Raw genomic sequence first — 26122 nt, 5'->3', positions numbered from 1 at the left:
AGTGGGTGATACAGTGTTTCTATCCAGGAGGCTGCAGGGCTGGGCTGGTTGGGGTGCGTGATGGCAAGGGGAAGGTGGCAGCCTGTGGACCCCAAGGGTGGGGAACAGAGAAGCTTCTGTGCTTCCGTGGGAGGCCTACCAGACCCCTTTCCCTCCAAGCTTGGGTGGCTGGACAGATCGCCCCATCTGCCCACTCATGGGCCTTGAGGCTATTGGCCAATTTCTCAGCCCTCTGCTGTCTCGCGTGAGCTGGGGCCAGGGCAGGCCTCTTGCGCTGCTCCCCGCGCCACCCCCCAGCGCCCCCCGCCGGCCGGGGTGCACTGTGGTCACACTGTGCTATTCTGTGATGGGGAGAAGGCAAAGTCTTAAGGCTGTGTCCTGCCAGGTCTTGGGTCGGAGTGGATAGAGCGAATCTCAGACTCCTGGTACTGCCTCTTCCTCTCTGGCTCCAATGACGTCCCTGACGAATTGATCATTTATTGATTAGGTGAATTTGTACTGAGAGCCTACTGTGTGCCAGTCGCTCTTCTAGACATGGGTGATACGGCAGTGAAAACAACGGAAAAATCTTTACAAGCAGGGGAGGGGGACCAGAAATGTTGGATGTGTATGGGATTTTTGATGGCAGGTAGCAAAAGTGCATAAAGAAGTCAGTGAAGAGATACCGAGCCCCGGTCTCTCTTGAGTACATAAGAGGCCATGGAGAATTTTTGTGCTGAGAAGTGATGCAAGTAACTGACCTGTCCTGGAGAATTGCCTTTAGCTGGCCATCTCCATCCAAGAATGAGAGATTAAAGTAGGTTACCCAGTGGCCTATGTCACCATCTTGCCTTACCTAGTGATTGTATTAGCTACATTAATTTCACCATCCTGCTTGAGTGTCCTCTGGAATGTCAGCCGCGGACTCTGAGCTTGGATGAAACAATGACCCTAGATTCCTAAGGGGAAATGTGGGAAAGCAGGTGTCACGTACAGTCCTCTTGGGATGGACAGGGTAGCCACCCGAGCTAGGGCCCAGGAGGCCTGGCTTACCAGCTGAAGGATTCGAGTCCCGTGCTAGGGATGTGATGTGATAAGTGAGTGCAGCCTTAGCCAGCATTCCTGGAAGCTGGTGTCCAGATGGAGGGCAGCGCTAATCCCGTGGCTACAGTTGTATGCACTGCAATCATGCTGGAGAGCTTCCCGAGCAGCCCCAGGCCATGGCATCGGATAGAGACTGTGTCCCACGAGGAAGCTGCCTGAGAGGGAGCACGGGAGGCTGCTTGTAGCTGTTGTAAGCATTCGAAGGACTTGGATCTGATAGAGGACCGACTTCCGTTACCTGCTCCGAAGAATAGCCTTGGACATTCCAGGGACCACGGAGTCTAGGGACTCGTTCCCTTACAGGAGATCTGTTGATGCCATAGGGGGTCGGGGGCTGGACACGTGGGCTCTGGAGCCAAGCAGCCGGAGTCGCAGTCTTTGTCCTCACAAGCTTTACCTCCCTAGGCAAGTAGCTGACCCTTCTTGAACCCTGGGTCCCTTTTTCTGCAATGTAGGGCATGATCGTGCTTAACTTATACGGTTGAGATCACACTTGGACAGCCCTTAAAAATGTCTAGCGGAGTAGTTCTCAGCATTTTGTAATGTCTGGAGACAATTTGGTTGTCACAGCCGGGCACTGGGGTTCCTGCTGGCATCTGGTGGGTCAAGGTCAAAGATGCTGTTAAACATTCTGTAGTGCACGGACAACCCCCAACAACAGTGACTTATCTGGTCGCCAAAGCAATGGCGAGGGGATGGGGACCTTTCTGGTGTCCCACAGGGTAAGTGCGCTGTACATTTTAGTAGTTAATAAGGGATGTAATGCGTGTTTAATCTCTTCTGAGTGCTTGTGTGTCAGATGTTTACAAAACATCAGCTACCTTCTGAACTCTATAATAGAGTCTGAAAATACAAAGAACTCTCCCAGACCACAGAGGTCATAATCTCCTGGGCCAGATACAAAACACATATTAATATAACATAAAATTGTATTAGGGGATAAATCATCTTGTGTGATCCAGGTCTGATAGACTCTTGGTATAAACGAGCCTCCAGTTTCAGGTCAGTAGATAGTGGGCGAGACATGAAAAGCAGTAATTATATAACATGAAATTATACTACTTGTTAAGTGCCAGAAGCAAGTTATAAACAATATTTGATGAGAAGAAAAACATCGGTTCTTAGAAATATCGTAAAAGACTTCACAGAGGAAGAGCCCTTTGGACTGGTGCTGGAGTGGGGTTGTCCTTGGGGGAAAGGGGCTTAGGGTATCCTGCTGCAGAGGTGGGCAGAGGGGAGGGGGAAAGGCAGCTCCCGCGGTGTGCTTGAGAAGAGGGTGGGAGGTGTGCCTTCAGCACCTAGGGCCCAGGAGTAAAGGCTTCTGATGGCCACTAAGGAGCTTTGGCTTTTCACTTAAGGAATGGGAGCCATTGAGGCAGGAGGGTGGTTTGTTGGAGATTATTTCTTGCAAGCATAGTTTGTTGGCAGTTCCAAAGAAAGAGGTTGAATGAGGAAAGACATGTGACAAAGAGACCAATTAGGAAGCAAATAAATTGGGATGGGATCTAGACTTGTTGTGTCTCAAGACCAGGAGATGAAGGACTGTATTCTAAAACATTTCTGAGGGGCATCTGGGTGGCTCAGTCAGTTCAGTGCCTGCCTTCAGCTAGGGTCATGATCGCAGGGTCCTGGGATCGAGTCCCGTGTCAGGCTCTCAGCCCAGTGGAGAGCCTGCTTTTTCCTCTCCCTCTGCCGCTCCCCTGCTTATGCACTCTCACTCTCTCTCCCTCTTCCAAATTAATTAAAAATCTTAAAAATAAAGTGTTTCTGAGGCTCTAGACCGGTGGCCTTCATGCCGCATCTGGGTTTTATTTTATTTTATTTTATTTTGTTAGTAATTGCTACACCCAACATGGGGCTCGAGCTCACAACCCTGAGGCCAAGAGTTTCCTGCCTCCAACTGAACCAGCCAGTCACCTCTCAGCTGGGTTTTGTAAAACCTCACATCCCCAGTGCCTCCCACAAAGCCAAGCATTCAGTAGTTGCTCAGTGAGCTGGTTGGAATGAGGAAATGGGGTAGAATCAATCATGTTTAGTAACTGTTTTGTGGGGATGGCGTGAGGCGGGGGCAGATGTTGGAAGACTGAGCTTATGATCCTGTGGGTACGAGAGTGGATGGGGCAGAATGGGAAAAGCGGTCTAGCTGGGGACGTGTTAATTGTGGAGAGTTAAGAAAGGTGCAGGTAGAAGGGCCACCGTCAACCAGAAACACGAGGGTGGGATCTGGGGAGGGTCTGACTCATCAGGGTAGGAGCAGCGGGCAGACATCTGAAAATGAATGAACTTGTCCTGTAAAAACAGGCGGGAGAGCAAAGGTTCAAGGACAGATCCCTGGAGAATGCCAGCCCTTAGAGGAACTGGGGCCAGAAGAGACTGTCCCCAAGAGAGGGAAACAGGGAGAGTCCTGACTCAGAAGCCACAGGCATTGGCCGACAGTATCAAAGGCTTCAGAGTAGGAGGCAGAGAAAATAGACGTTCCTCAGGTTTGGCGTGGCTGCTGATGGCTTCAGGAGGAGGAGGAGCCATTTCTGCATGAAAATCCCGGTGGGAGCCGGGGTGGGGTCGGATAGGGCACCGATACAGAAGTGTGACCAGCGGAGGTGAACATGCAGGGATGGCCCGAAGAGGAGGTGGAAGCAGAGAGGGCTTTGTTTTGGGGTGGGGGGGGAGATCGAAGTCTGTTTAGTAGGAGTGAGGGGGAGAGAGTGGGAAGAAGCAGGGCGAAGGGGGATCCCTGATCGGAAGGGTCCTGGCGAGGGGAGTGGGGATCGATGTCTGGTGGAAGCACTGGAGGGAACAGGAGGGCTGGCTGAGTCGAGATGGGGCAATCAGGCAGCTCCAGTGTTTTCCTTGCAGAAACAAAGGGACAGTGACATTGATTATGTGAGTTGCTCAAGGTCTCTGAACCAATAAGAACGGAGCTTCTGCTTCTCCCCGCCTTGGTCTTCCCAGACCCTTGCTCGGGGACAGTTGACCTTATCCCTTAGCTGGGCCCCAGGGCTCCAAGGGACCTGGCATCACGCTGTGCCCTTGGGCGGGTGCGCATTCCGTTCCTCCTGCTTCAGGTAGCAGGTGGGTGCCTGCTGTGTGTGAGGCGGCGAGTGTCCACCCAGCCCCAGGCACAGTAGCCGCTTCGGGGGCCTTCATGCTTCACCCTGTGCCCTGGGCTCTGCCCTCCAGCGAGGTCTGGGGCCGTGCTCACGGCCTCAGGTCAGCGAGGGACTGCTGTGCTATTTAGCAGAGTACCTGAGAGCCCGCGGGCTTCCTGCCTCAGGGTCAGCTTTGCCTAGTGTGTCGGGGAAGCTGGTCACCCTGGTGGCTGGTGGCAGGCAGGAGCTGCTGCATGTTGGACATGAGTGGAGCGGAGTCCTGCTCTCTGGCCCAGGTACTGTCCTGTGACTTTCCCCGTGTCCTTTTGTACCCAGGGGTCTGGTCAATAATGCGGGGCGGCCCACAGCTGGGAGAAGGCTGTGGGTCCACCTGGGGCAGCCGCCACCGGACAAGCTCGGGCACTAGGAATGTCTGTTGCTGCCGGGCTCTGGTCAGGGCTTGGCCCAGGGAGGGGAGGGCTGGGTGGGGGGGGGGGGGCTTGGGGCAAACTCTAAGCCTCAGCAGTCTGCTTCTCACATACCAACACCGTTTGGGAACCAAGACGTCCATCGCCGGGCAGGCTTTCTGGGGAGCAGGTCAAAGGGGGCTAGTTTCCGTGTTGCTTGGGATCCGACTAGTCCGCTGTGTTCACCTCCCGCTGCCAAAGGTCTCCACCACCCCGGTGGGGCCTGGAGGGCGGTCGAGTCTGTGTCTTTCAGTTACTGTGGAGCTCGCTCGATGTGCTCGCGTCTATGCTGGCTTCCCCTTAAGAGAGGTGGGGGAGGGGGGTTGGTTTTTGTTTTGTTTTTCACTTAGGAATGCCTGGACACTGCCTTTAACACATTAAATCAGAATCTTGGAGACTGGGACTGAGGCCTCTCTATATTTTTAAACTCCTCAGGTCCTGGCCTTAGGCTAGTCAGGCCAGCAGTGTTAAGACCTACTGATACAAAGGGAGCTGCCAGGAAATGGAGTGAGTCCTGATGACGAAGACAGAATGGAAGGGAGGAGAGGGTGAGGTTCGTGAAGTCGGGAGGTGTTCGGGCTGGGAGGGTCCTGGTGTGGAGCTCTGCAGCACGGAGTGTGCTCCCCGCAGAGCAGCCGGGTACCACCTGGGAGCTGGTTAGAATTCGTGTCCAGCCTTGCCCACTGAGTCAGAAGGCACACCTTAAAGCCCGAGTGGCCTGCTTTGGCCGTCATGCGAACATCCTCATCGCCCTTGTCCTGCTCGGTGGTTCCGAACTCTCAAACCTTGTTAGAATCCCTGGAGGCGCTCGAGCAGATTCCGCTGATGGGCCAGACGCATCAAGTCCCAATTTCAAGGTGTACGACCCAGATGCTCTTAATTATCTCTTATTTTTTAAAAATGTTAGCACCCTAGGCGATTCTCCTGTCAGTCAAGGTCAAAAACATCCACCTGAACCAGTGTTTCTCAGGCTTGAATGTGCCTGTAACTCAGCAGGTGATCTTACTCAAGTGCAAATCCTCATGTTGTCAGTGTGGAGGGGCAGGAGAGTATGCATTTTTTTTTTTTTAAGATTTATTTATCCATTTGAGAGAGAGAGAGAGAGCACAAGCAAGGGGAAGGAAAAAGGGAGTACTCCGGCAGACTCCCCACTGAGTGTGGGCTCGATCTCATGATGCTGAGATCATGACCTGAGCAAAAATCCAAGAGTCAGATGCTTAACTGAATGAGCCACCCCGGTGCCCTGAGATTATAAATTTCTAATAAGGTGCCCTAGTGATGCCCATGGTGCTGATGTGATAAATATATTTTGAGCTGCAAAATATATATTTTTTTGTGGACTCAGAGCAGAGCATGGGGGCAGAACATCGTCTCCATAATACAAATATATAAATATTTCTACACAATATTTATATATCTAAAATATGTTTTAGGCTAACTTCCCAGTTTCACAGCCAAAGAAAATGAGGGTCAGAGAGGGACAGGTGACCGCACCACCACCACCACCACCACCAAGGTAACCCAATGTGCCAGTCATCAGTAGTACTTCCTGAGCACTGGCTATGTGCTGGGCCGTGTGCTGGATGCTGGGAATCAGACAGACCTCATTGGTACTCTCACGGAGCTCAAACTCCAGTGGGGAGGACAGAGAGCAAGCAAGTAAGTAACTAGGCTCAGTATAGATCAGGAGAAGTGCTCTGGATCGTGCCAGGGTGAGGAATGACTTGGCAGTGACTGAAGGAAGAAGGCATGCCACTTTCGGAGGAGGGGTCAGGGAAGCTTCTAGAACCGTGACTTTCACTGATGTCTTTTAACTACAAATCCAGAACTTTACTGGATAGGGTCATCCTCCATCCCTGCTGGGCTTTGGGGATGGGCGCTCCTGACTCTCCTGAGGATGCCTGGCTCTGGTCCCACACCCCTCCCCCCACTCCCTGCCAAGACTCTCATTCTTTGGTATTTGTGGACTCAGAGCAGAGCGTGGGGGCAGAGCATCGACTCCATAATAGGACAGTGTTCAGGATAATTGATTTATGATTAGTAACAAAAACCAGCTCTCATCCTGATGCTGTCTCCTGCCCTGAGGAAATAATTGGAGGTTTTCCAGGTCTCCCTGAGAGCTGGAGCTTCCGTCCCTGTCCCAGTGGATCCCAAGGATCACCTGAGCTGCTTGTGAAAATGCCTGTCCCAGGTCCCGCCCTTTCTGATTTAGCAAACCCCGGGAGGAGCCCTGGAATCTGTGTTTGCAGGAAGCCGCCCAGGGTAACTTCTGATTCGGGTGACGGGGTGGGGAACACTGTGTGGATGACAGAAATGGCGCCTGGCATCCCACACCTCGTGGTGTTCTGTGCAGGCTGCCTAAATTGTTTCCCCTGTGACTCTGCAGTGTGGCCCTGGCTGAGTTTGGGTGTAGGGACCTCTTTGCTTATGTGTGTTTAGCAGCTGACCCCCTTCCAGAGCCCTGTCCTTGCCATGCCAAAGTGTCTCCCATCTCCTCTGACCAATGCCCCGCCCTCCCATTTAAACAGTTGCCCTCATGGAACTCCATCCATCCCGCCACCCCCCCCCAGCACTGGGAGGATGAGAGCTTGGACCCTGTTTGCATTTAGTTAGAATCTAGAAGAACTGGGGACCATTCACAGTCCCAGTGCCAGGCCAGAGTGGATCTGTTTGGCTGGAGTGGTGAGAGACTGAGGATGTAGAGGTGGGTGGTAGCAGAGACAAGGGACTGCTTTGGATGGCGGAGAATGATAAATGTCGCTGCCTAAAATACAAATCATAGCCACGTACAGTTCACTTCCATGGCAAAGGTGTGTAGAGTTTCCCATCTGCCTCCTGGAGTTGGCCCCTCCCAGGTAAAACTGAGGAAGGGGACCAAGAAACCACACCAGGGAAGCTCGAATAGGCCAGTCTGGCGTGGGACCTCATCTTTGAGGAGTGGGATCTGGGTTCCCTTGCTCCACCTGGACCCCAGATGCTGCTTTCAAGGGATTAGAGGATGTCTACTCTCTGGGTGGTCACCCCGGAAGCAGCTCTGTGCCTTCTGGAGAAGGAAAGGCAGGCTGTGGTTGTGTCCTCCAGGCTCTAGGTAGAAGGTTTCCAGAGCTGACCACACACCTGTGACTCCTAACCTCCTAGGTGGCCCGAGGCAGCCGGGATGACAGCTCTCCCCAGGAACCCTGCTACCCGCTGAGAAACATGATCAGCAAGTCCCGTGAGTGTTGTCCCGGGGCTCCCTGACCCTGAAGGATGGGCCCCCCAGAAGCAGTCTTCAGCATCTGCGACCCGCTGGGGGCTGTGGAGGGACAGACAGATGGCCAGGGGGCCCTCTGTTCATCTTGAAGGACCATAGAAACACAGGCTCAAGCCCGGTGCTGGAAAACCACGGCTAGGCGAGGGCTGGGGACTGGGTCTGTTTGAGTTGGAGGTGGCAGGGGCCCAAAACAGGGTCGGTGGCCTGGGGCTGTCTCTGCCTGTCCCTGCCTCTAGCTCCTCTGTGCATGTGCCCTGCAGGCTGGAAGCTCCTGGCCATGCTGGCTCTGGTCCTGGTCGTCATGGTGTGGTATTCTATCTCCCGGGAAGACAGGTACTTGGAGCTCTGGGTCCAGCTTCCCGGTCCTTCCGTTGGTTCTTCTCAGCAATGGGCTCAGGGATGGAGTGTCAGGGGGTGGCCGACCTAGTGGGCCTGGGAGGGTTCAGAGGGCGAGGGTATGGCCCCTTCCTTTAGCTGTTAGCGTGAAATCCTTCCAGGAAGGTTAGGTAGTGGGTTCGGGGTGCAGGGTTTGTAACCCCTCATTAGAGCTGCTCAGAGAAAGGAGAGCTGGATCTGCTGTGAGTTGGTCTCAGAGTGAACTTGGGTTGAGATGATTCTACCCTGTGCATCACTTTCTGGGACCTGGGGACCTATGTCATGGGAGAAAGTGGAGGCTGCCTGGGACGCTGGCCCCTGGGCCGGAGAGGTCTAACTGGAGCTCCTGCCTCCTCCCTTTTCTGTCTCTAGTTTTTATTTTCCCATCCCAGAGAAGAAGGAGCCATGCTTCCAGGGGGAAGTGGAGAGGAAGGCCTCTAAGCTGTTTGGCAAGTAAGTTCTTAAGGCTGAGGTGGGGCGGGCATAGGGTGAGGTGGGTGGGGAGTTTCAGAGGGTGGGGGCCTCAGTGCTGGCGTAGATGGAGGGGAACGTGTTAGTGGACATGGGTTAGGTGACCCGTGAGGGGAGGAGAGGCCCTTGAACATACAGATATATAAGCAATATAGGAAGACAGAATAATTATGTTATTATATACAATATTATATAATATATAAATATAATTTTTAAAATATTTTTATTTATTTGACAGACAGCCAGAGAGGGAACACAAGCAGGGGGAGTGGGAGAGGGAGAAGCAGGTCCACGGGGGGCTCCATCCCAGGACCCCAGGATCATGACCTGAGCCAAAAGCAGGTGCTTAGCGATTAAGCCACCCAGGTGCCCCATAAATATAATTTATACATTGAGTTGGAGGTTTCAGGGGCCCCAAATATTATATATTATACCTTACTTTTATATATTATAAATAATGTGTTTATTATATATAATGTTATTATATATTATACTTTTATATATTATATAAAAACATAACCATGAATATATATTACTGTATATTAAAGTATTTAATATATTTAAGTATATAAATATATAGTTTATATAACATATATTATTATACCATAAAATATCATATAATTATATCACTAAAATATCATATGATTATATATATTATATTAATACATGATATATAATAACTATTATATGCAATATTACATACTACTATATATGACATATAGAATATTAGTCAGGGGCCTCACCTGACCCTGGCTTCTGGCTTCTTTAAGATTAATCCCTTTCTCATCCCGGCCCTGCGTTCACCTCTGCAGCTACTCCCGAGATCAGCCCATCTTCCTGCAGCTGAAGGATTATTTCTGGGTCAAGACACCGTCTGCCTATGAGCTGCCCTACGGGACCAAAGGGAGTGGTAAGAGTGGCTGGGTGAATGGGCATGGTGGGCTCACCTCGGCCACGCTGCTTCTCGCTCTCTGCTGCTCATGGTCCCAGTGCCCACGCTTTGAACCAGGCTCCGATGCTGAGGTCAGGGGTGGAGGGGGCAGCAGAGGCTCTGAGGAGCAGTGGAGGGAGAGCTGGCAGCCTTTGGGAAGCTGGCTGTTGTCATCGGCCCCTCTCAATCTGCATCTTTTTGTAGAAGACCTGCTCCTCCGGGTTCTAGCCATTACCAGCTACTCCATCCCAGAGAGCATCCAGAGGTAAGGAGACAGTCCCTGCCCCGAGTCTGGGCACCTTCTCCTTTCTGCCTCCCAGAGATAGTCATGGGCCAGCACCTCCCAGCGAGGCTTCCTATCTCTGCTCCCCTGGGGCCAATTTGACCCTTCTTTCCAGCCTGCCTGTCTCCAGGGGAGGCAGGGACGCCAGTATCCACGGCAACTGGGCCTGGGCATCTGGGCACCGGAGCAGGCAGGGTATTGCCCTGACGACATGCGGAGCTGGGTAGGCGAGGGGGCTTTGAAATGGGATTTCTTATTAGACCCCACTAGGAGCCTTCCCTCCTCTCCTCCTCCACCTTCTGTTCTCTGCTCAGTTCCTCTGCTGTGAAAGCTGGGGAGTCAGCAGGACCCTAAGTGGGACTCCTTGGAGATGCCGGCTCTGTGGGGATCAGAGGCCGAGGCAGCTTGGGAAGGAATCCTAAGGCGGGCCCCAGGCAGACCCAGATCAGGAGTTAAGCAGCACAGGCGCAGGGGTCTCCCCGGGGGCTGATCACCATCTCCCACCGCAGTCTCAAGTGTCGCCGCTGCGTGGTGGTGGGGAATGGGCACCGGCTTCGCAACAGCTCACTGGGGGACGCCATCAACAAGTACGACGTGGTCATCAGGTCTGTAGCTTGGGCGCTCGTCCCTTCTGTTTGGGAGGGACTGTCAACAGGCCCGTGGGCCTCCACGTGACGGGCCTCCTCCTCCCGGCCTTTCAGATTGAACAATGCCCCTGTGGCTGGCTACGAGGGTGATGTGGGCTCTAAGACCACCATGCGTCTCTTCTACCCTGAGTCCGCCCACTTCAACCCCAAAGTGGAGAATAACCCAGACACACTCCTCGTCCTGGTAGCTTTCAAGGCGATGGACTTCCACTGGATTGAGACCATCCTGAGTGACAAGAAGAGGGTGAGCGGGGACTCGAGGGAGGGGAGGGGGCGGGGCTCCGAGACGGGACCCTGCCTGTCTGAGAAGCTCACGCTCTACAATGTCTGCCCTGTGAAAGAGCCCAGGAGGGGAAGGTGTGAACTCCGTGTTCTGTGGGGCTTCCGAGAAGCCACCACAGCAGCCAGGGTCTGACAAACTGCGGGCATGCGGTGGGCACTCCAAGCTTGAGGCTGCCCGGGCCAGGGAAGCTGCCAGAAAATGTGTGTGCCAGTGAGACACCTGGGAGGAAAGCAGCTGGTCAGTAGTCCTCTCCAGGCAGGGGTAGGCTAGAACAGGAGGTCTGTCCTTCTGGGTGGTGTCCCCTGTGTCTTTTTCTCATCTAGTCAGATGCTGACACTGGTCCCATCAAGCATTTTCACCAAGGGTTTACGCAGCCCCACGCTTAAGCCCCTTCCACCTGTTTGGTGGAAGTGGGCAGTAGTTGGACCCGCTACCCTACACAGCTTGTCACTGCCCACCCCGCCCACCACCAGTAGGGTCCTCCCACCTCACCCTACTCTTCTCTGGTCGCCCTTTCCCTCTTGGGTGCGGGCCTGGCCTCCACGTCCCTCCCGGTTCACCCTGCACTCCTGGGGGCCTCCGCCATCACATGGACCCCATCTGCCTGCTGAGCACAGCCCGGCTGGACTCGAGAAACAGGCGTGCCCACAACCCTATCTCTCCCTTCCAATCGTATGCCCCACAGGTGCGAAAGGGCTTCTGGAAGCAGCCTCCCCTCATCTGGGACGTCAACCCCAGGCAGGTTCGGATTCTCAACCCTTTCTTCATGGAGATTGCAGCGGACAAGCTACTAAGCCTGCCCATGCAGCAGCCGCGCAAGATTAAACAGGTGCATGGGGTGTTGGTGGGTGGCGGTGGGTGGCGGGTAGGGAAGCCAGAGGTGGGAAGCTGGGACAGGATGTTTCTAGAGGCTTGGGAAGCCCTGGAGGACCCCAAGAGGGGGAAAGTAACAACAGAGACCCCAGTTTGCATTTGAACAGCCCCCAGACGGCCTCCCGCCCCACACACCCCTGTATTCAGTCCAGTGTATTTGGCTATGGGCGGGGAGAGTTGGGGGGGGATGTCTGCTGAGCAGGAAGTTAGGGGAGCGTTTTTACAAGGCTCAGGGCCAGAGTTAGAGGCTTTGGCAGGCGCTGGTCAGAATTTATAAACTAGGGAGTTGCTGGAACAGTCTGTGGCCTTGACTTTAGAATGTCTGCAGTTGGCTGTGAGGTCACTTTATCTGTGATCTTATCTTGGAATGGATTCCAAGCTTGAGCTTCGTTTTGTCTCGTGTGCCCTGCTTCCGAGCCATGTGTCAGGTTGGGGAGTCACAGTACAGTTCTGCAAGCTGTGGTTTGCGTTTTAGCCCTACCTTCCCAAGGACTTCCACACGTGCCGTCTGAACTCCTAGAGAGGCCGTGTGGGATTGTAGTCATCGGAGATAGCTAGTAAACATCGCCAGGACTTGGCTGTCCTGCCTCTTACTCTGTGGCCTTGGGCAGATTGGCCACTGGGAGCCTTATCTGTGTGGTGAGGACGGTGTTCAGTGTTCGTACTGACCTTTTAAGGCCCTTGTAGAATTTAAAAACACAATTATATAACACACCTATCACGGAGATTAGTACACAGGGGATGCTCACTGTATTTGCCAAATTTCTCAGCAAAAAATTTTATTCCTCACTGAATATCTACTCTGATCCAGCTTAGTTTGAATGCCTTCTTTTGTGGCTGCTCAGTCCCTGGCCCCACGTTTGCACGCTTGGGGTGTAGGACATGCACATTGCCCTGAGGACACTCAGTCTAGCAGAATAAACATACAGGTTGCAACATGGCGTGGCAGAATGCCCTAGTAGGGAGTTGTTCACAATGCTAGAGGACCTGAGAGGAGGGGCAGACCTCTGCTGGGAGTCCCCCCGCCCCCAACCAGAGGAGGTGGTCTTGGAGTTAGGCCTTTGAGGGGTCATGGAGCCCATCAGGCAGGGACTTGGAGAAAGGGTATTTCCTTTGGCAAGACCAACCAGCTCCTCCAGCACTGAGTTCTAGCACAAATGAAGTGGAGGGGAGCAACAAGGAGGCGTTTTATGCCCCTGATCGGGTGTGTGGCAGAGGGGGAAGGCTGGAGCGGGGAGACAAGAGAAGAACCAGGACCCACCTTCTGACTGTGGGAGGGGGAAATGGAAGGCATGCCCTGGATATAGCAGCTTCGCATTGCTGCCTAACAAACCACCAGAGCTGAGTGGCTTTAAGTACTGCCTACTGATAAACTCATAGTTCTGGCCCTCGGTGGTCCAGCGGGGCACGGCTGAATTCTTATCTGAAGGCTGGAGTGGGGTAGGGGGAACACACTTCCAGGGTCCTTCTTGTCAGAGGTATTTAGATCCTTATGGTTCCAGGACTGAGGTCCCATTTCCTTTGCTGGCTTTCAACCTTGATACCCTCAGCTCTTAGAGATTGTGTGTGTTTCTTTTGAGAGAGCCCCTCCACCTTCCAGCCGGCAACGGCACGATAAATCCTTCTTGTGTGTCCCAGCCCTGACTTCCTCCACTGCCGACCTCTAGACCAAGATGCTAAAGCTCAGCTCATGAGGTCAAGCCTGCCAGGATGCTCTCTCTGTCTTAGGGCCAATGGCCCCTATAGGGCAATTGAATATCATGTCCTACGTCTCAGATTGGTAGGTTCCACGTGCACCCAGGGGTCACTGGGGGCTATTTTAGTGACCTCCTGCAACACCATTTATTTTGCAGGTGAAGTTGAGAGATTTCTCATAATTCTAGGTTTCCAGCTTAGACAGTTGACTGGGTGGTAACATGCTTAACTAATATAGGGAATTCAGGGGGAGAGGAGTCTGGCGGGTTCTAGGAGCCCGTGACCAGGCAGAGCGGTCTAGCAGGCCCCGGGAATGTGGTTCAGCGAACATGTGAACTGGGTAAGAATGTAGTGGTAGTCAGAACAACAGGAGGGGAAAACCCCAGCAGGAAGAGACAGATGAAATGACGGCAATGCTCAGAAGGGACATTGGGCCAAACCTGGGCTGGTCCAGGGAGCGGTTCGTAAATGGGAGTGGGCGGCAGAAGCGGTCAGGAAGGCAGGGTGTTGGAGCTGAGGAAGGCAAGATTCGGGACGCCTGGGTGGCTCAGTCGGTTAAGCGGCTGTCTTCAGCTCAGGTCATGATCCCAGGGATCTGGGATCGAGTCCCACATGGGGCTCCTTGCTCCACAGGGAGCCTGCTTCTCCGTCTGCCTCTGCCTGCCTCTCTGCCTGCCTGTACTTTCTCTATCTCTCTGACAAATAAATAAATAAAATCTTAAAAAAAAAAAAAGGAAGGCAAGATTCATGAGGTTAGGGTGTCACGTTGCCCATCCCCGTGGACAAATTAGGGATGGAGAAAGTAGGTCTCCCCCTTCCCCCAGAGCAGCCCATAAGGTGGGTGGGAACAGTGCTGCTGTCCCCACTTCAGGGAAGGCGAGAGCCCATCCTCATCAAGGGCCACACAGCCCGTGAGTGGGGTGGCCCCCAGGTTTTCTGAAAGCGGTGAGGGTTTCCAAGGCAGAGAGCAGAACCTTTCCATTCCTTGAACAAAGTTGTCAGCCTCAGTTTCCCCATCTGTAAAATGTGTCCACCTCCAAGTGCTTTTGTGAAGACCGGACACACTCGTGTTCTGCAGGGTAAAACGCTCAACGCGGAATCACTGCCTCGAGGCCCAAGCCTCGAGCCCTCCCATGGGCTCCCAAGCCCTCCCCGAGGCGTGTTGGGCCGGTCTTCCCAGCCTGGAGTCCCTGAGTTACCTGTGACTACTTACATTTAAATTTAAGTTAATTAAATTAAGTATACAATTAAATAAAGTGAAAGAGTCAGTTCATGTGCATCTGCACCAGCCCCGTGCCCAGAAGCTGCATGTGGCTGGTGACCGCAGTGTAGACGGCACAGAGGAAGAACATTTCCGTGAAAGTTTGTTGCGGGGATGGGTGCAGGGCCCCCTCTAATACCTACCCCCCCCAACCCTCTCAGAAGCCCACCACCGGCTTGCTGGCCATCACGCTGGCCCTCCACCTCTGCGACCTGGTGCATATTGCCGGCTTTGGCTACCCAGACGCCCACAACAGGAAGCAGACCATTCACTACTATGAACAGATCACACTCAAGTCCATGGCGGTAAGCGGCCCCTGCTTCCAAGCCGGCTGGGACAGAGCTGGGGACCCCTGGGGTGGGGGTGAGAGTGGTGCTAAGGGCTCGGATGCTGCTCGAGGATCAGAACTGGAACTCAGACCCCTGATCTTCTGGCTGGAGTCCTCAGTATCTGGCCATACAGGTCGTGCTGTTCTTGTGGGAGCCAGCCCAGGGCAGGGAGTTCCTAGAAGTGCGGGGGCTGTGGGGAGCATCAGAGAGTGCTCCTTGGGTCGGGGAGGTCCCTGGGAGTCCCTTAGTCTGCTTCCTTGGCTGTCTCCACAGGGATCAGGCCACAATGTCTCCCAGGAGGCCTTGGCCATCAAGCGGATGCTGGAGATCGGAGTAGTCAAGAATCTCACATTCTTCTGACTGGGGCAGAAGCTGTATCCACCTGTCTGCCCACTCTGCCGCCTGAACGACCCCATCCGTGGCTGTGGGGTGCCTGGTGACCCACTTGGACTCCCCCTCCCCTGTGTGGAGAGGGGTCCTGGTACTGGCCAGGCCTGAGTCAGGGCCGTGCCCCTGGCTGTTCTCAAGGCGGCTGGATCTGGTCAGGGTGGAGGCCCCGGGGTGGCTGGAGGCCATCGGAGGCACGGGCTTTGTGCCGTGGTGCCCCCTCTCCACCAGTGCCGGGGGCTTATTTAATGGGCTATTTAATTAAAGGGTAGGAACGTGCCACGGGCTGGTCCCATGGCATCAAAAAAGGGGCAAAATACAGTGTTCTGCCCACTTTTGATAAAAACACAAAAGTGCAGGGCCTGCTAAAGCCTAGCCCCAGAGCAGGCCTCCCAGGAGGGCAGGGGCGTCTGGAGCGGGTGGGTGCCCTTCGAAGAGGGGCTGCTACCTCCCAGCAGGCATGGGAAGAGCACTGGGATGGGGGTCCCACAGAGAATGGGGCCTCATCTAGAAAAGAGGTTTGAAACCTAACATTAAACTATTTTTCCTAAAATGGGAGCAGTTGTAACACCCTGTGTCCTTTAGGTTGGGGAGGACATGGATGGGGGCAAGTGGGTCATGGCAAGAGGCACCCTCTCCTAGCACTAGACAGGCTTGGTAAAGACCAGCAGTGTCTCTGGGACCCTGTGGGACCCAGAGGAGGCCACGGTCATTCAAGAAACAATTACTGGGTCCAGTGCTTGGTGCCAAGTCATTCATTGTCACCCTGGTGAAGCAGGCAAGTAGGTGGCACCCAGAGTGGGCTGTCTGCTGGACACCCAGCCTGGCATTCTGCATCCTGGTTTACATCCCAAAGGTAGGGAGAGGCAAGAGGATGCCAGAAGGGAGTGGCGGAAACCCATCCTCCTCTCCCCGCTCCCTCTCTCTCCCCCTCCAGGCCTTCCTTTCTGAAACCTCATGCTGGGAGGTGTGTGTTTGAGGACAGGGGTGGAGTAAGACAAAGGAAGCCAAGTTTCCTTTCTCAGATTAAGTGGGAATCATAAAATGGAGTTTACAGAAGGTCCTGCCCAGTGGCCCAGGCTGTCAGCATTGGGATGGGCAGGGTTTGGGCCACGTCTGAGGGATTTGGCAAGGCCTTTCCAGCCGGTTGCCGGGCCAGAGGACAAATGCTGTTTTCCCTGGGTTTCTAGAATTAGGAGAGCCCTGCCATTTGCCTGTATCTCCCTGCTTTGTTCTCCATCTTTCCAGGCCCTGCTTAGCTGCCAACTGGGCATCTTTCCACCCCCACAGCTGTTCTTTACATCTGGAGCCAGAAGGGAGAGCTGGAACTCCCCCACAGGGAATGGGACTCACAGCTGTGTTCCTGGCTTTCTCGGAAAGAGTTGCAGCCTTGAGGTTTTGAGACAGTGAGACTGGGACAGGACAGATAACGAGGGGCAGAGATCTGGGAGAAGCAGGGGAAGATGACCCACTTCTGGGCCGAATGTTGGAGAAGCCTTGCAAACAACCATCCTCAGGCCACAAAACAGTCCTGAGGACCATCCCTGGGCATAGAATTGCCTGCTCTCTCAAAAGCCTGCTGGCATTACTTTGCTAACCGCTCTCTCCCTAGGGGAGAAGGGGAGTCTGAAAGCAAATACGGCCCCAGCCTCTGCAGCCCCTAGCCCTCTCCACTCTACAGGGGCAAGCTTTGTCTCCCAGGCTTTGACCTGGGTGTTGGTGGTGGGGAGAGTGGGGGACAACCTGTTGACTCCAGCAGGGGTGTGAACGTGTGCAGGGATCTGAGCTCTGCTTATCCCTGGTGCCTGCCTAGCAGCTTCTCGTGAGGGTATTCAAGGGAGTGTCCATTTCCCCATCCAGGGCCATTGAAAGTGGCTGTCAGCACATATGATCCAGCTGTCCTGGACTGGGGCCACTGCCTATTACTGAACACTCCTAAACTTGAGCCAGAATCGAGCACACAGGGATGGGTCAAACCCCCCACACCTCCCCCCAAACTCCACACACATGCATATAGATGAGGGAGCGTTTTACATTCTTGTTGGGTTACGCTTCTGATGCCATATGCAATGACTTTCACAATTAATATTGATAAGAGTGTCTGTGGGGAGGGGACAAACACATCTAGATTGGCCATTGTTCCTTTGGGTGGGCTCAGCTCTCCCCAGTGTGCCCCAGCCCCAAGGCACATTGCAGGGTGCCTTAGTAACCGGTCCAATGTCAGAGTCAGAACGGGGAGTAGAGCTTTGATTTGGAGCGGCTGGATGGGGTTTTCGGTGTTCTGAGAAAGGGACTTCGTTCTTCCGTTAGCTCAACCAGTGGGAATGAACTGCCTCCCTGTCTGCCTGGTACTGATTAAACAAACGTGCCCTGAAAATGAGTCAGGAGGGGAAGTAGGGAACACGATGCGAAAGCATGTGAGTGCACGTCTACGCATCCGGGTTCCACACCGGGCTCTGGCATGTCATTCTGTATGACCGTGGGTCAGTCATTTCTCCATGTCTATGCTCCGATTCCTACATTGATTGAGCTGGGAGGGTGGTCCAGCCATTGAGGACCACTTACAACAGAACCATCTGGGGGTGATTTAAGAATGCATACCTGGGTCTTATCCAGGCAGCCCAGGAATCTGGAAATTTAACAAGCACCCAGCATCACTGCTCCAGCAGTCTAGACTCCAGGATGAGCTCACGGCCTCTCTCAACTCCAGGGTCTGGTCTGCGCGCACAGCCCAACCTAATCCCTGGTGTCCTTGAACGGTGTTAATTAGGCGCAGGCGCGCTTCTCTCCCGCTGGCCTACAGGCAGCGGAGCAGCTAAGGCGCTGGGCTTGCCCCGCCCCCAGCGGCTGAGGCGGAGGCCCGGGCGCGCATGCGTCTTGGGAGCGGGTTGTGGGGCTGCACGAGGGGCGGCAGGGGGCAGCAGCGCTGGCCAGTGTGGGAACCGGGTGGGGACGGGCGGCGACCTCCCGCAGTCCACCCTGGAGTCCTCTGGGGCACTCACCCCAGCTCCCCGCCTCCTCTGAGGTCGGCGCCTCCCTGGCAACCAGCTCAGGGCCTGGCGACGGCTGCAGAGGGAGGCCTGGTCGGATTGGGGGATCTGAGACCCGGGTTTGCTCAGCAGGTGTAAACCAGGGTTCCTCTGCCTCCGGCTGGGCCTCCTTCACGTGACCTACGTTGACTTCACCTCAGAGGCCTGAGCAAGAGGGACTTCGACCGCGAGGGAGTGGAAGAGATTTGCATCCAGTGTGGACAGAGGGGGAAACTGAGGCCCGGAGAAGTGAAGGGACCTCCAGCGCGACCTAGCTGGGTCAGACAGAGTTCAGGCCTTTTATGTAGCTCAGGGGCACATTTAAATAAATGATATTCTATATTCACATCACATGGTGTTGCCTTAATTTTGGACACTTCGGGTTTTTATTTACACTTTCTGAGGACATAAGTACATCCAGTTGCATTACCCCAGAGGCAGTCTAGCTTATGAAAAAATTTGAGCTCGGAAACAGTTCTGTCTTTGAGGCGGCAAGATGTAGTGCACACAAAGTACGGATGGTCGGATCGTGGGTTCTCCCTGCTGTCATGTAATTAGCCAAGTACACCTCTGCTCCTCCATCTGTGTCACGCGTGCCTGTGTCACAGTGAGGTTTTAAGGATCTAATGGGAATATGGTTGTGACAACATTGTGCAGACTGTAAAGTATGATATAAATATTAGATTGGAAAGCTGCCTTGCGTGATGGAAAATCCCGGAAAGCATTTGAAACAGGTGAGGTATACATCTGGAGGGCCAAAATACTTGCGCAGTTACTGAGTAACATACAGAAAAGTCTTTGTCTTCAAATCACCCACAACAAGTATGACATTGGTGAAATGACTCAAATGTAGGCTTTGCATAATCAAACAGTGAACAGTGAGTTCAAACTGCTCTCTGGCAGTGATTTTCAAGCTGAAGTCAGATGCCTTCAGGGGTTTTTGGAGAAAGTGCTTTCTTGGGCAACATGACCCATTTTGATGGCATTCCAGAAGGGGTTCCTAAGCTAAGGTTGACAAGGTCAGTCTCAGAGTTGGGATGCTCTCCTCTACACCCTCTGACCTTCTCGATGTCTTAATTATAGCTTCAGACAACTATGTGTTCGTTTTGAGCATTCCCATGGTTCTGTACCCAGACACAGTTCCAGGAAAATTTTCCAGCTTAAAAGTCTAGGGAGGGATATATGGTGAGTGTCTGTAGTGATAGCCTGTTTTCCGGTCCAGTTCTTTGGCAGTGAGACCCTTGGAGGATCCTGTGCCCGAGAAATGAACCTTGAAGCTCATTAGGTGTCAGATTTGGTGTGGGGAGCCCAAATGGATCAGAAGGCTCCACTTCATGGAAAGTGATTACAGAGAAGGTGGGAGCAGGTGGGCTAGACCACAGCCCTGTCCGGGAGGGTCAGCACAGAGGGTATGACGGAAGTTTTTTTGGGGAAAAGACTGTTGGGGGTGATTTTAGGTTCCTGGAGAAGACCAACATTTTAAAGCTCACCCACCGCTCAGCAGAGACACAGCTTTTTCTCAAGAATATGGCAAGACCCGGCTGGGCGGAGCTGGGCGGAGGGAATGAGAGAAGGCTCTGATGTTGAAATCACCCTAGGGGATAGAAGTTGGAATTACTGAACTAAGCTATTCCAGAACTATCTATTATTCTGAGGCTTCCTAAAACACTATTTACACACATCACCAACTTTAACACTTAAGGAGTATCTTCTCTTGCTTAAAGATATGTTTCTCTCCTGAGGGGGGGAAAAAAAAAAGAAAAACTCACACAAAAGTAGAAGTTAAGAGTCTGGTAGGGAGATGGTACCCAGTTCTTTTTCTCGGTAGGTTTCTGTCCCACTGCTGTAGGCGCACATGGCAGGAAAGCTAAGAAACTTTTAAATTAAAAGAGAGGAGGTTCTTATCAGAAAATTCCTCCTTCGTTCAGTACTTCTCTCAAATGTGATGTCCAATAGTGTCACGAATACACTGCCTGCTGGTCAAATTTACACAGGGGGGTGAAAGTGGTATCTGTTAATTTAATCCCCCTGACAATGTCTTTGCCTAACTGAAGGTGACCTTCTAGAGGGTGAATCCCCATATTCAGCTCCTTTTCTCAGTAGCACTTGTTCCCTTGCATAATTGGTAACAGATTTCGGAAGAAGCCCCCGTTAATTAAGACCTAGAATCTTCCAAAGAAGGCCTGTTTCCTGAGACTCCATTTACCTTGTCTTTGAACATTAATTAATTAGATTCATGACACAGAGGACAGTTAAAATGGAGCATTATTTGAATGGTTTCCTAGCACTCCAAAATATGTCCAAGGCCTGGGACGCCTGGGTGGCTCAGTCGGTTAGGCATCTGACTTTGGCTTAGGTCATGATCCCAGTGTCCTAGGATCGAGTCCCGCATTGGGTTCCCTGCTCATCGGGGAACCTGCTTCTCCCTCTGTCTGCTGCTCCTCCTGCCTGTACACACTCTCTCTCTGACAAATAGATAAATAAAATCTTAAAAAAATATATATTTTCAAGGGCCATAGGTTAAGAAGCAAAGGAAGGAGATAGCTTTGCATAGCTCAGGGTCCCTGATCAGCCAGCTCAGGGGTTGAGGATATCCTGGCCATGGGGGTGGGCTGTCCCAGAGAGGGGCTCTGGGGACATGGAGTGGCAGTGGGGATGTGGTCACAATTCAACGATGCCGCTTGTGAATGGCGTGTGTTCACAAAAGGCCTTTTAAAGACGAGGGTTGTGTAGGAGTAAAGAAACCCACAGGGCCTGTGATAATGAAAGCTTTTAGCGTATGTCAAAGACCTAGCCATTAGAGAGGAGGGGGAGATGGACCCAGGAGGAATAGGAGTTAGAGAGACAGAACGGATGGTCCTCCTTTCCTTATATCAAGAATGTATTCATCCAGGGAAACAAATCTTTATTTTTAGACAGATGACTAGCTTAGAATTTTCTCATTTTCCCTACTTTATGACCTAGTTAGAAAGACTGAAACATAAAGGGGTTGGGGAAAAGATGATTGGAGCCTTACTGCTAACAAGAAGTAACCATCAGAGTGAGAGCTCTTTATCAGTGATTCTCAAAGACTGCTGGTAATTTCGATGTTAAAGCTGCAAATAAATGGCTGGTGTGCAGTTACAGCTCCTAAAAACAACTTAGGTTAGAGGTTTTTATAAGACTTTTTGTAAAAGGGAAGTAAAATTTAAGATTTAGCTGAGATGTCCTTCATCTTTAAATAGGCACAGCAAGTGGTATGTTAAATAAAAATCTCTATGCAAATTAAGATCATTTTTATTTAAATTACTTATACTTCTAATTTTAATAAAGAGTTTATTTGGTGGGGAAGCTTCCTAGAGCATCAACTAATGGCAGGACCCCCTCCCACCTTGGTCTTTTTTTTTTTTTCTGGTGCCCTCATAAACCACAAACCACACACATGATACCTGGGCAGAGCTAATGAAACCTGGGGTGTGTACCTTGGGATTTCAGTTCAAATTTCATAATAGCACACGCCTTACACCCCCTGTGTGCCTCCCATGCAGGCGGTGAGAAATGGAATTCTGTTGGCTCCTTTTCTCCTGTTCTGAGACGCCTCCCAAGGATGGCCTCATGTTTATTTTCTTTTCCCCGGGTCCTCTCCACTCCGGAAGCTTAAAGGCAGCTTCGAGGCCTATTACTTTAGAGCACTTGTTTCAATCATCTTCATCAGAAACGGATTTGCTGCGGTATTCTAGTTCATCATGTGAGAGTGCTTCCTGTTCCATGAAAGTCGAAGAGGTACTGGAAATGACCCTGGGCTTTCCAGACTGATAGCGAGCCTGAGAATCAGAAACCGGGCTCCCATCCAGGGACTGGGAGCCAATAATGAATTTTAAAGCTATCAGAAAACTGGATACTGGTCTTGGTGGAAGTGGTGGGGGTGCCTGGATACACAGAATAGCTTTGTTTTCCGGGAGTGTGGGCTTTCCAGGTCGTCTGGGGACTGGAGGTGGAGGACGCCAGTCCCTTCCTAACGGAGCAGTGGTCTCTCCTTGCTTAGCATGCCCCCCACCCCCATCTCGGGGTGGGAGCCAGCAGGTGGCCTTTGCCATCGGCCATTTTCATCATATTCTAGGATGACAGTGGCCTTGAGTTTGTGCTTTGGATGGAGACATTTTACAGGGGAGCTCATGTGTGTATAACAAGTTTGCCACTTGTTAGCCCTGTGACCTTGGGCAAAACTGGCTTCTTGAAGCCACATGCCCTCGTCTGTAAAATGGTGATCCTTTATGAAGGTTAAATAAGATTACAAATGTAGAGTGCTCATTTTAGTTCCTTTGAAATTACCTACAGGAGAACCCAGGGCTTCCCTCTGCCTCCAAACCTTTTTTAACCCTTCCCTTTACCAGTTGTTTGTGCCCTCACTGTTCTGCGAGAAGGAAATAGGGCTGGGGACAACCTAGGCGGGGATGGAGTGCAGTCTAGGCTCCTTCTCAAGACCTCAACCTTCCAGAAGCCTTCAGATGTTGCTAATATCCCCCCTCTCTGTTCTTCTCTTTTGCCAAGATCTTACTTGGGACCTCCTATCCCTTCAGTCGTTTTTTGCTGGATTCGTGCATTGGAGAGAGCTCGTGGGGTTGGGCCCTGCGTGGCCAGGTGTTGGTAGCACAGCCCCTGCTCTTTGCTTGCTGCCATGATAGTTCACATCCTTATCCTGACTGCCTGAAGCTCGAGAGGGAGAGAGCTCCTTCCATTCTACGGGAGAACAGAGTTCTCACTTGATCTTCTGGTTATGCTGTCATGACCTGAGATTCCAGGAAAGAATGGGTGGAGACCCTTTTATGAGAACTACGTATGCGTATGTGACTGGGGCAAGGGGTAAGGGACAAGGGAGGTGTGGTGAAAATTAGGAGGCAGGTGTCACCCTCCTCTGAGGTGGGGAAGGCTGGGAGGAATTAATGGACTAATCTTTTGAGTCCTCCTCGTGACTCACAGCACACCACCTTGCATCTGTTTTAGATCCTTGTTCCTTGCTGGTGGAAGCAAAACATGTGCAGGAAAGAAGCAGCCTTGTCAAGGTTGACCTAGAGAGCACAGGGGCCAATATCCTGGCATCTGTGTGGGGCCAGAACGGCACTAGGAGCTGGATGTAGACTGGGATATACATTTACATTTCTTATCAGTTTCTACTCTCTTGGGCATGAGGGCTGCAAAGGAAGTTACCTAGGGAACTGGGCAGTTTTGAGGCAATGGGAAATATGGTAGAAGGAGGACATTCTTCTGGGTGGAGGAGTTAGGAAGGTTATGTATAGAATCTGTGGTTGGGGCCATCGAAGGAATCAGTACATATGGAAAGAAGGACAGACTTTTGAGTACAGGTTCCTATGACGGGGAAGGATTACTGGGGAAGCTTGGACAAGAAGGGTTCTAACCTAGGAGGGACCTCCAACCTTAAGGACACTCTGCGTTTTCCAAAGCTCCCTTTGGATCCTGCCACTCTGTCAACATTCTAACTTGCCCCTATCTGTCCATCCCATCTGGTCTGCCATCACTACCTGGAGTCTTCCGTTCAAACAAGGCCATTCGGATATTAATTAAAACTCAGAGTGTTAGGGAGTTCCATGGCATAGGCTCTTTGAAGAGAGCCTTTTGCCCTGAACCCCTGACAGAAGGAGCTTTCCTTGTAGAACATCACCAAGAGAAAGGCCTAGAATGACCCCTCCAAAGCCCAGTACGACCACATTGCCTCTACGCTGTATTTGGCATGGGTCCTGCCTTTGCCCACTGTCTGGGGAGGGAGCCTGCCTGTGGGTACGGTTAATACCAGAATCATCACCTGCTTTCATTATCTAGGACAACTGAATCAAAGGAGGGCAAAGAACCTCGTGTTTCCAGATCATACTCGGAGCCCTTGACCTCTTCCCTCGGCTCTGCAGGAACAAAAGGACGGAACGGATATGGTGGTGTAACGGCCCTAACATTTATTTTCAGGTGGTGAGTGGTGGGGGGGTGGTGATGTGTAGATGGACTTTCTCTCTTGCCTGTGGAGCCCTACTGAAGGCAGGACCATCGTTCCTTGTGTGGATCTAGGCCCCTGGAGATTCAGCAGCTGAGAAGCAAGTCTCATCATTTTAAGGACCTGACCTCTAGTCCCCTTAAGCCCTACGTGCTCCAGGACACGCTCTCTGCAATGACAGTTGGAAGAACCCCGGCCCAGAGAAGCTCTCACACTTCTTCTATTAACTCTGACTGTGCTGCAGGGGAGGAAGGGAGGTGTGGTGAAAAAGTAGGGGTGGGCCGGGAGCCTCTGAACAGCACAGCCTGGTGAGGGGAGTGGTGGGCAAGTTTCCCCAGGTGCGCCTGCCCGTGTTCCCTCCTGCCTCTCCCTCTTCCTCCCAGGACATCTGTCCCTGAAAGGGCCAGTCCCACCTCAGAGTTCAGAGGCCTCAAGTCCAAGGACAGAGCTGCAAGAATATGGACACAAAACACCTAACAAATTGGGGTGGGCTCACGGTCAGTGTGGTGGGAGAGATGCTCCGAGGCCCTTTCTGGCTTCTGAGCATCCAGGGTCTGGGCTCTGAGCAGCAGGGGGCGCTGGGGGGGTTGAGGGGGGAAGCTCAGTGCTGGAAAGCGCTTCACCACCCCCCTCCCCAGGATTGTGGAGGAGCAACAGGCACAGGGGAGGGCTGTGGGCAGCAAGGGGGTAGAGCTCACAGGGAGGCCGGAGAGTGGACGGCAGTTTCATGAAAGCCAAGTTCTAGCTGCCTCGAGCGCCTGTAGTGGGGGTGGGGGTGGGCCTCCAGGAAAGGGCTGGGACCGGAGTGTCCAGCACACAGCACAGCACAGCACTCAGCTGCATCCTCGAACCGCGACCCCGCCCGCCCGCCTGGCACACGGCAGCTGGGGATCTGGGGATCGGGGTTTGTGCTTGATCAGGGCTTCGGAGGAGGGCGGTGGTGAGGCCCTCCGGGGGGCGGGGGGGTTATCCTGGAGGCAGCCTGTTCTGGGGTCCGCTGCAACACACCCACAGTCAATGGAGAGCCAGCACGTGGCACGACCCTGTTTTCCCCCACCCCACCCCCCGCCCCTGCAGCCCTCCCCAGCCCCGGTTTGGGATCCTCAGACGTGAGTCTGCATCCGCCGCTGCAGGGGTCGGCTGGGGTCGGAGTTCTGGGAAGAGGACTGCGAGTGGTGGGAGGAGGAGGCGGAGGCCTTGCTGGCCTTGTCGAACTGCACGTAGCCGTCCTGCTTGCCGCTGCTGCTGACGCTGCTGTCACACTGCGTGTCCAGGAAGGAGCTGCTGTCGCTGAGGGAGCCCCGCTGGAACTCCCGCTCGCACAGCTCGATGGACGAGCTGCCCATGCCCAGCACGAACCTCTGCCCGTAGTCGTAGAGGCGGCCCTGGCCGCTCAGGGTGCTGTAGATGTTGGTGAAGGACATCCCCGTGGGCACGCGCTGCTTGCCAGCGGGGCGCAGGTCCGGCTGGCAGCTGCTCAGCGAGATGGTGGGGGTCGAGTGGTGCTCTTTGAAGGTGTTGACACTGTAGTAGCCGTTGGTGGGGTCCTGGGAGGGGGCCGGAGCGACAGCAGCGTCACCGGGCGGGCACAGCCTGGCGCCCACCACGGCTGGGCCTTTCTAGGCCCAGCCTGTCCTCCCCGACCCAGGGAGGGCTGGGGAGACACGGGTGGAAGGAAGAGGACAG

At 53.1% G+C, this 26122-nt stretch overlaps 2 protein-coding genes across 12 annotated transcripts in view; one reads left to right on the top strand and one right to left on the bottom strand.

The window, feature by feature from the left end:
* The window catches only part of ST3GAL4 (ST3 beta-galactoside alpha-2,3-sialyltransferase 4), a 31341-nt gene extending 15356 nt beyond the window's left edge, over positions 1 to 15985 (top strand). For 4 of the 7 annotated variants that reach the window (XM_059414047.1, XM_059414028.1, XM_059414053.1 and 1 more), the window contains 11 exons: positions 7778 to 7853; positions 8153 to 8225; positions 8640 to 8720; positions 9551 to 9648; positions 9874 to 9934; positions 10068 to 10175; positions 10462 to 10557; positions 10654 to 10843; positions 11568 to 11711; positions 14873 to 15016; positions 15314 to 15985. In XM_059414047.1, the coding sequence (XP_059270030.1) occupies positions 7838 to 7853; positions 8153 to 8225; positions 8640 to 8720; positions 9551 to 9648; positions 9874 to 9934; positions 10068 to 10175; positions 10462 to 10557; positions 10654 to 10843; positions 11568 to 11711; positions 14873 to 15016; positions 15314 to 15400 (1098 nt within the window). In that variant the 5' untranslated portion in view covers positions 7778 to 7837 and the 3' untranslated portion in view covers positions 15401 to 15985. Of the gene's footprint in view, positions 1 to 3521; positions 3684 to 4059; positions 4469 to 7777; positions 7854 to 8152; positions 8226 to 8639; positions 8721 to 9550; positions 9649 to 9873; positions 9935 to 10067; positions 10176 to 10461; positions 10558 to 10653; positions 10844 to 11567; positions 11712 to 14872; positions 15017 to 15313 lie in introns of those variants that run through there. The other 3 variants (XM_059414039.1, XM_059414035.1, XM_059414043.1) reach the window with 3 other exon arrangements.
* Positions 15986 to 16089: 104 nt separating this feature from the next.
* KIRREL3 (kirre like nephrin family adhesion molecule 3) overlaps positions 16090 to 26122 on the bottom strand; it is a 551364-nt gene continuing 541331 nt past the window's right edge. For all 5 annotated transcript variants that reach the window (XM_059414007.1, XM_059413998.1, XM_059414010.1 and 2 more), the window contains one exon: positions 16090 to 25983. In XM_059414007.1, coding sequence (XP_059269990.1) covers positions 25540 to 25983 — 444 coding nt within the window. In that variant the 3' untranslated portion in view covers positions 16090 to 25539. The remainder of the gene's footprint in view (positions 25984 to 26122) is intronic.

Source organism: Mustela nigripes, chromosome 1 (genome assembly GCF_022355385.1).
Source record: "Mustela nigripes isolate SB6536 chromosome 1, MUSNIG.SB6536, whole genome shotgun sequence".
Lineage (NCBI taxonomy): Eukaryota > Metazoa > Chordata > Mammalia > Carnivora > Mustelidae > Mustela > Mustela nigripes.
The sequence above is the reverse complement of the archived record's forward strand: the minus strand, read 5'-3'. Positions and strand labels throughout refer to the sequence as shown.